This window comes from Varanus komodoensis, unplaced genomic scaffold (assembly GCF_004798865.1).
Source record: "Varanus komodoensis strain SLA01 unplaced genomic scaffold, ASM479886v1 scaffold344, whole genome shotgun sequence".
Lineage (NCBI taxonomy): Eukaryota > Metazoa > Chordata > Lepidosauria > Squamata > Varanidae > Varanus > Varanus komodoensis.
In genome coordinates this window covers 39382-51528 of record NW_025335842.1, presented here as the reverse complement: position 1 = coordinate 51528, position 12147 = coordinate 39382, and the positions used below count along the sequence as shown (strand labels likewise).

General features: G+C 41.0%; 1 protein-coding gene across 1 annotated transcript; it reads left to right on the top strand.

The window, feature by feature from the left end:
• Positions 1 to 3608: 3608 nt before the first annotated feature.
• Positions 3609 to 11745, top strand: LOC123027825 (vomeronasal type-2 receptor 26-like). Its single transcript, XM_044439070.1, has 6 exons — positions 3609 to 3835; positions 5039 to 5330; positions 6892 to 7758; positions 7994 to 8221; positions 9838 to 9964; positions 10844 to 11745. Exons 1-6 carry the CDS (start codon positions 3609 to 3611, stop codon positions 11743 to 11745), a joined length of 2643 nt encoding a protein of 880 aa, XP_044295005.1.
• Positions 11746 to 12147: the final 402 nt, after the last annotated feature.

The following is a 12147-nucleotide window of genomic DNA, read 5'->3' as shown; positions in this document are numbered from 1 at the left end:
ATTCTTCCGCAACAAAAGAGGTTTCTTATTAGCACCACACATTCTATTCTCATGCCTTCATTCCTGGACTCTGACAATTCCTCCTGAATTGGATTGGGTGTCCTTTCCAGTTGACCTTCTCATTGCAATGTCAATTTGTGGAATTCAAGTGGATGGTGTTACTAATGGGTGACAATATCCTTCCTGAGACACTTTACTCCCAAGCTATTTGTCCTCGGTAACAGTCAATACATTCAAATTTAAACCATCTCCAGAGGAGGAGTTAACATGTGATGCTTTCTACTGAGATTAATTCAAACCAATGGAAGATGTGTCATCCACAAGTGCTCCTTGGACTTCTCACAGCTAAGAGAAGCTCAGGAATGTGCAGCACACCTACCTAAACTTTCATCTGAAAGGAAGGTGTACATCCTGTAGCTGAAATTAATGTCAAATCCACTTATTAGCACCACACATTCTATTTTTTTTCAGAAATGGAAGATTGCAAGAAATGCTTAGATGAAAGCTATCCAAGCAACACCCGGGATTTCTGTGTTCTGAAGGATGTTAGCTTCTTGTCTCACAAAGAAACTTTGGGAATGAGTTTAACCTGTTTAGCACTTTCATTATCCATCCTCACTTCACTGGTGCTTACAGTTTTCATGAAGCACCACAACACTCCCATCATCAAGGCCAACAACCGGGAACTCACCTACACCCTCCTCATTGCCCTCCTGCTGTGCTTCCTATGTGCATTGCTGTTCATTGGTCATCCTGCAAAGGTGACTGGTGTCCTTTGCCAAACTGCCTTTGGCATCATCTTCTCAGTGGCTATTTCCCTTGTGCTGGCAAAGAACATCACCGTGGTGCTGGCTTTCATGGCCAACAAGCCTGGATCCCGGATGAGGAGGTGGATTCAGAAGAGACTAGCCAACTCCACTGTTCTTTCCTGCTCCCTTGTGCAAGTGTCCATTTGCATGCTGTGGCTGTCAAGCTCTCCTCCCTACCCTGATGTGGATATGAACTCAGTGGGGGAACAAATCGTCCTGGAGTACAACGAAGGGTCTGTGGTGATGTTTCACTGTGTCTTGGGCTACATGGGCTTCCTTTCCTTGCTGTGTTTCATTGTGGCCTTCCATGCCAGGCAGCTGCTGGACAGTTTCAATGAAGCCAAGTTCATCACTTTCAGCATGATGGTGTTCTGTGGTGTGTGGCTGTCCTTTGTTCCAGGCTACCTGAGCTCCAAGGGGAAATACATTGTTGCTATGGAGATCTTTCCTATCCTAGGCTCCAGCTCTGGGCTGCTGGCTTGCATCTTTTCTCCCAAATGTTACATCATTTTGTTAAGACCTGAGCTGAACAACAGGGAGCAACTAATAAGAAGAACAAAATGAAGAATATCACTGCCTAGGCCCTTTGCTATATCCCGAGCTATTTGTGCAGTGTTGCTGAGGAACACCTTTCTGTCTTTTTCCTTTGGATTTTTGTGGTTCAGTATGAATTTGGGGGATGGTGCTTTTTGTCTTACCTAATGTATATATTGGAGCTATGGGGCCTTTTGTTTTGTGTTGAGTTCTGTTTCAGATTTGGTTCATTTTATTTCCAGTTTCCCTCTTGTAATTAATATGGGATGTCTATGCCTCCCTCCTCATACTCATCAGAAAACACCCATGGGAAGGATTTAAGTTCCAGGAATTTTCTCAATCAAAATGTTAATACACTGTATTCTTTAATATTTTCCATTGCATTGAATTAAGCTGGCTGATCTGTGATAGTCTTCTGTATATGAAGGCATCAAATTGTCATTGTGTTGTCATTATTCTATTGCCAACTATTCTGCACCAGAATACCAGACTAGTAGGTTATACAATACTCTGTACATAATTTGGAAGTTGTTAGCTGCTTTCACTTCTTCTCAGTCAAGCTAGTACATGAGCTTAGTCATCATCTGAGTTAGCTTGTCAGCAGTGTGCTTACAGTCCATTGCATCTGCAGGATGCCAGCATTGGATTGCTGTGGAATTCTCAAAGCCCAACCATCCCCTGCCATCTAACTGGGAAGCAGAAACAAGGTTTCCTCAAAGAATCTCAAGGAATGCCCAGTTTTTATTTACTAACCAGGCATTTGCAGTGAAGAACTATGCTTATTTCTGATGCTTGTTGAAATCCTGTGGTCTTTCAACTAGCTTAAGTAAGGAGGAAGGAAGTAACAAACAAACCCCAATGCACAGAGTTTGAAGTGAAAGATAAGAAGGACTGAGAAGTGTCCAGAAAAGAATGTGATCCTTGAGTACTGTGTGGAAAAATGTCCAAATAAATCAAAGAAGAAGTAGTAGTAGTGCCTGGTGTGTTTTGTTTAAAGATCTTTGAAATGTTGGAGTCCATTTTGAGAAGTGCAAAGAAGCTGCTAGAAGTCCTCTTTACCCAACACTACAGGAACTGGATAGCCAATGGCTAAATATGTAAGGGTGTTCTGTTCAGCAGCTGCTCCCTTGATGCAAATTATCCCCTTGTTACAATGTACCCCCTTCATTCCTTCAACAATTCACAATCTAGGCAAGAATTATCAAGTTAAACAGCCTCACATGGCTGGTGCACTACAGCCAATCACTGGACAGTGTTTTGCAGCATTGTAGTGAACTCCTCCCTGCTGCTGGACCATGGCAATTGAACTCTATATGAATGATTTCCCAACAGCATACATTAACTTTTTTAAACAAACATGAAAATCAATTTAAGTTTCAGGAATGTACTCAATTGAAATGTAAATGCAGTACATTCTGTAATATTTTCCATTGTATTGTTCTCAGCTGACCAATCTGTGTTACTGTTCTGTTTATGAAGGCATCAAACTGTCATTGCGTTGTTATTATTGTATTGTCAACTACTCTGCACCTGCCAACCTGACTAGGATGTTATAAATTACTCTGTACCTTATTTGGAAGCTTGTAGCTAGTTTGTTCTTTACCCAAGAGTCATAGTGTAAGTTTGGATTGTGTTTGAATACAAAAACAAATTAAAGTGATAAAAATGGTTGAAATGAGCACAAGTGGATAACTACACTGAAAATTGTGCTCTGCAATTGGATTAATGCGGGAATATGAAGAAACAGAGAGAGAGAGAGAGAGAGAGAGAGAGAGAGAGAGAGAGAGAGAGAAGTTCTGTGTTTGTGTGGTCTCTCAAAGGGAACAATGGAGGGAGGTGGCAATTTTGTGAAGTGACTTTTCAAACACGTTTTTCTTCAACAATTCCAGAGGGAATCTTCAACTTGTTTTTATTGACTAACAAGACATGAAATGATGTTAATTATGAAGATAATAATTTCCACATTTGTTGTGTTTTGGCTTCAGTCACAAAGACTGACAATTCTCTTTCCCAAAGCCCTGTGGAATTTTGGTGGTAACATAAAGTTACAGGAGCAAAACACCTGGAGGATATTTACATTGAGGTCCAGCAGGAGTTAGAGCTGGGGGCATCATCAGCAAAGATATCGCATGAATAAAGAAATCTCATGAATCAGACCCATCAGGTAATAATACTGTAAGCATGAGGTAGTTTTAATCATGGTTGCTCTAACAGTATGATGCAAGTCCCCAAGATCTGTATCTTGAACTGCTTGTCCTTGTCGTAATGCTCCTATATTCTATGGTGTTGCTGCTGGGAGTGTTTCCTCAGCTGGTCTGGAAGGCTTCCATTGGGCAGGCGAGATGCAGGCTGTCTCATCCGCACCATCCTCTTCACATGTATTATCAGCCAGGAGACCTCATCATTGGCACCATTGCATCTCATGGTGGCTTCCTCTCCAGCCCAGCAACCTTCTTCAAAGTTCCTCCTCCTGCATCAGTTGACGAGTTTGTGTAAGGTTTATTTTGATCAGTTTTTCATTCCATGTGGTGTGGGTATTATTATTTCTATGACCAGTTTGAAAGCTGCAAATCCAAACCATGGTTTACTTGCATTTAAAAAATTAACAAATGTAAAGAATGTGGGAAAAGAAAGGCATCTTTTCCCCCTCAGGATACAAATCCCAGAAATAGTTTATTTTCAGAATCCAAATGATATTTAATTTCTTTGTTACTTTATTAGCCCTCCCACCTTGCATTTGCTCGGCCGTTAATTGTATTACTCAAATTCTGTGTTGTTTGTGGGAAGTTTTCTGTATATCTGTGTCTCCTTCTGGTGCACCAGCACTGCAGTGCTAGGTTGAGTAGCATGTCAAATGACTGTCACCACAGCTTATTTTCGCAATTCAGAGATACCACATTTGCTTTCCCACCTCCCCAACTACCCCCTTGACTTCCCTAATGACTTGCACTACTAAGTTGCATTCCACTCCCCACGTATGAAAAAGTAATCTTTGAATTACCTGTTCATTCCTTTCTTGTTATTCTGTCGTTCTCTCACAAAAATAAATTGTGAGCTGAAATGAAGAAGGCAATATAGTAATCCACACTATCTTCTATGGAGCTAACTTGCAGGCTCTTATCTATTATGACATTTCTTTGTTCATCAATTTTTATACTGAATATGTAAAGCGGATCAATTGCAGGAAGCAAACTTTGAGTGACTTTTGTGAACAACTAAAGCACATTCTTTAGCAGGGATCAGATGTTATTCTCAAAAAGGATGTGGCCATCCTGGTATGAAAAGTTTCCAGTGGTGAAGTTTCAAAAGCTGTTCCTATTTGCCAGTTCTCATATATGCCATCTCAACGTGTGCATTCAGTTAGCTGAGGCACCTCAATGTTAATTGATCAATTCTCTCGAACAATAGCTTTCAGGGGTTACTGTAAAAAGTAAAACAATACAATTTGTAAATCCAGTTTAAGCATAGACTCTAAATTGGCAAAAGATCAGCAACTTAAAACATTTCTTCTCGTAAATTGAAAGCAGCAACAGGGAACAACAATAGGCAAAGGATCTTAAGAGTGGCTTGTGGAAAACTTTATAACAGTATTGAAATGTCAATCCTAATGCACGTACTAATAATTGTACAATTCACAGGAAGGTTTATCCTTCAAATGAAATATTCTTGTCTTCAAAATGCAACCCTCTTTCTAGTGCTGTGTCTAAGGCTTACCAGCAAATCATGGCTCTGGCATTCGCAGTGAAGGAAATCAATGCAAACCCTCAGCTCTTGTCCAACTTCACCTTGGGCTTCCACATCTATGACAGCTACGACAATGCTAGGAGGACCTATCAGGCCACAATGCTATTTATATCGGCACTGCAGAGATTGATCCCCAACTACATATGTAACGTCCAGCACAACCTAGTAGCAATCATTGGGGGACCAGATTCTGAAATCTCTCTTCACGCAGCAACTCTTCTGGATGTCTATAAGATTCCACAGGTAGAACTCTCTCTCCTTCAGTTTGGGTGTGAAGCATTGGACAAAAACCCCAGTTCAATTTCTTGATCATTGGCTGGTTTCTAAAAAGAACATGGGAAGGACAGTGGGAAAGCTTGGGGTGATGCTTTCAAGGCAAGCTGTTGAATGTAGTGGTCAGTTTCCAGGTAATATAAAATATCTCATATTCACAGAAAACTTTCCTGAAATGGTGATTTCTTAACTTTTATTTCTTTATTTATGCAATTTAATTTCCCCCCTTGATTCCAGTTTTTGCATTGTAATTAAAAAAGGAGTACTGCAAGTATACTCAGATGGAGTTTAGAAACACAATACACTAAACAAATTATGAATAAAATGGTACATTCATAATTCAAAATTAATGTGAGATCCTGATTTTATTTATGCAGAAAGCAGTGGTGAGACATATGTTTCAGCATCTCTGCTGTATCAGGTACACATTTGCATTGACCTCTTATGCAATATTCTTCTTCCTAATCTGTTTGACTTCAGCCTGTGTTCTTCCAAAGTGCTCACTGTTTCTAGTACAACAGCAAGCTAATGGATGAAAACAAATGGCTCCATTTCTTCAAGAAGCAGGGGAACCCAAATGAGTATATGCAAAGGCTCTCAAACTTTGCAACCTGTGGCAATAGTTATTTTCAGTAAAATATGAATGTATCCATACCTTTCACTTAGTATGCTCCCTCAGATAGTTCACCACCTCCTCTGTTCTCTTTTCTAAATGTTCCAAACATTTGCCAAAGCATTCCTGGACCACTTATGCCCATCTGCCACTATGCCACAGTTGGTTGGGGTTCTGCAGAAATGAGAAAACATGGCAAGGGCACATCCTGTCTAACGAGACAGTTCACCAAGTGTCAGCAATCAAGGGCTGCCTGCTGCAAGGCTGAAATGTTTTAAGTAAGGTTGCAAACAAGTTTGAGGCTCCAGGGCAGAACTTGTTTCAAGTGTGTTTGAGACAATGCGACTTCACCTTCTATCAATGGAACCAACAAGAGGTTCCACTGCTCCTTATTGCATGGAATGCAGCTCAGACTCCTTTGTGGAAGACTACTCCACAAGTGATGTGACAAATTTCACCCTGCAGCGAATAATCAAACTGATTTTACAATTATTAAAAAAGAAGAAAAGAAAAATTTTGGGCAAACCATGCTTGTCTTCCAGGGTGCCATGCATGATGAAAGGGAAAGACATGCGTGGGATTTTCAAAAAGCTGCAACAGCAGGGTTCTTAACCTTTCACCTCAGTTAAGTAGAGAGAAGCTAGAAGGTACAGATTCCCTGATGGCAACTCATCTATGTTATGCCAGTTCCTGAAGAAAGGTGAGAGTTAAGGAGATGTTCCCCTGCAGTTTTTCATTTGATATGAATAAACTTTGTGGTCCTTTACCAGACAGTATGGCAGACGGGTACCATTTGAACAATTGCAAAAAGACTTACATGGTAGTAGTAATCACATTTGACATACTGGGTGTGAAATGATCTGAAAGTGTGCATTTCTATGTACTCAATGTTGTCTTTCCCAATCCATCTCTCTTCAGCTGACCTACGGCCCTGCTCCAATGATGAATGATAAAACACCAGGCCTTCCCTTCTACCAGGTGTTTCCCAAGGAAGTCCTGCAGAATGCAGGCATTCTCTCCTTGCTTCTGCATTTTAAGTGGACTTGGATTGGACTCCTGGTCATGGAGATTGACCGAGCAGAAAGATTTGTGCAAACTGTTTCTCCACTGTTTTCCGAGAACGGTATCTGCTTTGCATTTATTGCAAGAATACCAAAATTCAGTTTTTATTATAAAATTCTTGAAATGCTACAAATGGGTATACAAATATATGAGGAAGTCATGGGTAGCACAGCTAAAGTTCTGGTAGTGTACGGAAACTCTTATTCCATAGTGTTTCTGAGGTGGTTTACATATATCTCAGGACAAGAGGGAGAGGTAAATAAACCAAAAGGAAAGGTCTTGATAATGACAGCCCAGATGGAGCTTGCTTCCTTTTGGTACCAAAGAAACTGGGATGCAGAAATGTTCAATAGTGCCATTGCTTTCACATTTCACTCCCACAACCCAGCAGGATTCAAAGACTTCCTTGCGCAGAGAAATCCCCTCAGCACCAAAGGGGATGGTTTTATCAAGGACTTCTGGCAAAATGCCTTTGGCTGTATATTCCCAAATTCAAGCTTTGCCAGGCAGAGGGATGTGGACACTTGCACAGGCGAGGAGTATCTGGGCAGCCTCCCAGCACCATTTTTCGAAATGAGCATGACTGGGTACAGCTACAGCATCTACAATGCAGTCTATGCAGTGGCCCACGCTCTTCACACCCTGCGCTCAACTAGATTAAAATACAAAGCAAAGGTGAATGGATGGAGATGGAAGCTTCAGAAACATGCTTTGTGGCAGGAGGTAATTGGCTAATTGTTTCTTCCCATTTCCCATCTTCCATATTTGCTCATGTGCAGGCATCAAAGAAGTTCCCATATTCCAAGCACCCCTCTTGCTGTCCTCATTTCCCCATTAGTTAATTCTTCTTCTGAGAGCAATCTTTCACTAAAATATTCCCCGTCAAAAACTTCATTCACCTACTGCCTGTAGCCCTTGTGCCTGAAAGTCCAACAACCTCTTTTCCTCTTCACTCTAGCTTCATCGTTTCCTGAAAGCCGTCTCATTTAACAACAGTGCTGGGGATGAGATTTCCTTTGACCAGGATGGCGAGTTAGTGTCTGGATTAGATGTGATCAACTGGATTGTTTCCTCAAATCAATCATTTCATCGTATCCCTGTTGGAAGGATGGATCCTCATATACCAACAGGCCAAATGTTTAGCATTAACGAAGATGCAATAACATGGCACAGGTGGCTTAATCAGGTAATATTTCCTTTGCAGAGGTTTTGAGGGGTGTCCCAATCTCCATGCAGCTATCTAAAATCAATTCATTGGATACTTGAGAAGAGCCTTATCTTACAAAATTCACATTCCATGAGCTGATGTAACAAGTGAGACATCACCTTATGTGTCACATTAAAGTGCTTCACAAATTAAACAAAAAAATTAAGTGTAAGAATCAATTATTTTAAGTTATTCGGTATTGAGCATGCAGGAAAAAAATCTGTCTGTAATGCAGCTTTTCTTGAGTCACCAGGACTCTTAAAAAAATGTACGTAAAAGTAGAAAAAGACATTCAAAACAGTAGCATTCCAGAAACTCCTCGAGGAATGAGAAAGCATCAGTCTGTTTCTTAAGATAATATTGTCCTTATTTTCACACATATGTGACAGAAAAATCAGCAACAGAGAGCCAGCAAAACCTTTAAAGGGTTTTAACAGAGGGCTCTTCTTTACAACTGTGAAAAGCGTTTTCTTCCCAAATATGTCCATCATAGTCACAAACAGTTATGGGTATATTAGACTGAAGAAGTTGGTGCAATCATTCTATTTATGAAATATCCCCTCAGTCCTTGAGGTTTCATCCTCAAGCTCCACCAGACCAAAATTTCCCCAGCAATTAAGATGATGTACCATGGCATGGATGGCTTAATCAAGTACAGGGTATTGGAAACAATTTCTGAAGAAAATTAGTCTGAAAGGTGTCTGATTCTGTATGCAACTACCTACAATAATTTGCAGAATTCAGAATGATGTTTTATTAGCAAAAATGCAACATATGAGTTTATGGAACAAGTTGCTTCCAGGTGTTTCAGCCCGATATGCCATGTTTTTAAGTTCATTATTTGACAAATCGTAGGAGAAATTAATAATCAAACATTGTTATTTGATTATAAGTCTTGAAATATGCTTAGAAACTCCAAACTTTCAACAGTGAAGTACTACCAATAAAACTGTTCTCCAGGGGCAAGTAGGTCCATCATGAAACAGGGCATCTCCTCATTGTTTTGCAAACATTAATGCTGCTTTCCGCATGTTGAGAAGGGAAAACTCACTGGAGGATACAAAGGGAGAAAAAGAAGAGGAAGCCCCCATCAGAAAGGGCAGAATCTCTCAAGGTGGCCACATCCTTGGAATCAGAAACAGCAGAGCAGGGCTGCCTGGACAGAAAATTTCTGAGGGCTCCCCTTCAAAGGGTGGCCACAACTCAGAGACAACTGGACAACACAGCTGCAATGAGCAAGGTTCTTCTCATATGTCAAAGCATGTCAATGGGATCGTATTTCAAAGGCTTTTGACCCAGTTTGTGTGTGCCTGTGTGTAGGCCCTATTTACTTTATTTTTGCAGTTGTAATACTGACTCATATTTCTCATACCTGTCCATTCCAGAAATGTCAGTGCAAACACTCAGATTTTTTGAAGGTTGTAAATTACCCAATTTCCACTTTACAAATTTTTAAAAAGTATTTTTTAAGACTGCAACAAAGATACCTTCCTGAGCCAATTCACATATTTCAGAAAAATGTAAAGAGAGCAGAGCCTTAATGTTCTCAAGATAATTACTCTCAAGCCTGCACTTGTTTTTCATCTTTGGACTAGACACGACCAGTTTCTGTATGTACTGAGAGCTGCCATCCTGGTTCTAGCAAGAAGGTGAAGGAAGGGGAGCCGTTCTGCTGCTATACCTGCATTCCATGTCCGGATGGGAGGATTTCACAACAAGAAGGTAAGAGGCACATTGCTCAGATTGAGAAAACGGGATGAATGCAAAAAACAGAGACATGTGACTACAGTCTGAGATGAGGTTGCTGAAGAAGAAATCAGTTTCTATGTGTGTGTGTGTGTCCATGTTTCAAGTTGTGTGTGTAAGCATATTTGTGTGTGTTGGGGTGTGACCATTTGTATGGTTGAAGTTGCATTCATCCAAGAATATTTGAAATGCTACAATCCTGGAAATGATGAACAGCTACCCAAATTGGTGTCTGAATTGAGAAATGGCTTTAGAAAATGATCATTAGAAACTCCTCTTCAATGGGATTCTAAAATGTGGTTTACTGCTTCAAGTTAACAAAATGCAGATGGATGACCTCCTACTTCTCAGAAAAAAAAAATCTTTATTTAGATTTATAGGACATCCATCACTGTCTTCTCTGGACAGCTTACAGAATATTATGAAACCTCTGCAAAATAAATTTCTGTTTTCATGCCTTCATTCTTGGACTCCTTCAATTCCTCTTGAATTGGATTGGGTGTGCTTTCCAGATGATGTTCTTAATGCAAGGTCACCATGGTGAATTTAAGTGAATTCATGGTGATTTCAAGTGAAATTATAGCAACGTGAAAATTTCCTGCCTGCTTAATGTTACTACCAAACTTTTTGTGCTCCCTCACAATCAATGCTTCCAAAATTACAACAGCACCACAGGAGGAATTATCCTGTGGTGCTTTCTCCTGCGATTTCTCCTTGGCCTTCTAACAACTATGAGAAGTCCAAGTATGTGCAGTACAGTCACAGAAACTTCTATTTGAAAGGAAGGTGTACAGCCTGTCGCTGAAATTAATGGCAAATCCACTTACTAACACCACACACTGTATTTTTTTCCAGACATGGAAGATTGCAAGAAATGCTCAGATGAAAGCTATCCAAGCAACACCCGGGATTTCTGTATTCCAAAGGATGTAAGCTTCCTCTCTCATGAAGAACCTTTGGGGATAAGTTTAACCTGTACAGCCCTTTCCTTTTCCACCATCACTTCACTGGTGCTTGGAGTATTCATGAAGAACCATGACACTCCCATCGTCAAGGCCAACAATCGGGACCTCACTTACACCCTCCTCATTTCCCTCCTGCTCTGCTTCCTTTGTGCATTGCTTTTCATTGGTCGCCCTACAAAGGTGACGTGTGTCCTTCGGCAAACTGCTTTCGGCATCATCTTCTCAGTGGCTGTTTCCTGTGTGCTGGCAAAGACCATCACCGTGGTGCTGGCTTTCATGGCCACAAAGCCCGGATCCCAGATGAGGAGGTGGGTTGGGAGGAGACTAGCCAACTTCATCATTCTTTCCTGTTCCCTCGTGCAAGTGGCCATCTGCACGCTCTGGCTGTCAAGCTATCCTCCCTACCCTGACGTTGACATGAACTCAGTGGGGGGACAAATTGTCCTGGAGTGCAATGAAGGGTCTGTGGTGATGTTTTACTCTGTCTTGGGCTACATGGGCTTGCTTTCCTTGCTGTGTTTTGCTGTGGCCTTCCATGCCAGGAAGCTGCCGGACAGTTTCAATGAGGCCAAGTTCATCACATTCAGCATGGTGGTCTTCTGTGGCATGTGGCTGTCCTTTGTTCCAGGCTACCTGAGCTCCAAGGGGAAATACATCATTGCTGTAGAGATCTTCTCTATCCTAGGCTCCAGCTCTGGGCTGCTGGCTTGCATCTTTTCTCCCAAATGTTACATCATTTTGTTAAGACCTGAGCTGAACAACAGGGAGCAACTAATAAGAAGAACAAAATGAAGAACATCACTGCCTAGGCCCTTTGCTATATCCCGAGCTATTTGTGCAATGTTGATGAGGACCACCTTTTCGTCTTTTTCATTTAAGTTCTTATGATTAATTCTGAATTTGGAGGGATGATGCTTTTGATCTTACCTAATCCATGTGTCAGAGCTATGGGGAGTATGTTTTGTTTCATGTTGTGTTTAGGTTTTGGTTTCCTTTATTTCCTTTGTATCTATTCTGATTACTATGGAGTGTCTATGCCTCCCTCCACATCCTCATCTGTAAACACCCATAGGAAGAACTCTACTTCAATACCTTCCAGAGGGAGGGTAATGTGGGATGCAAGGAAAATCAAGGTTACTAGCAATATTTAGCTTTTCTGTTCAGTTAATCTCTGTCGAGCATAGGTGATGTTCA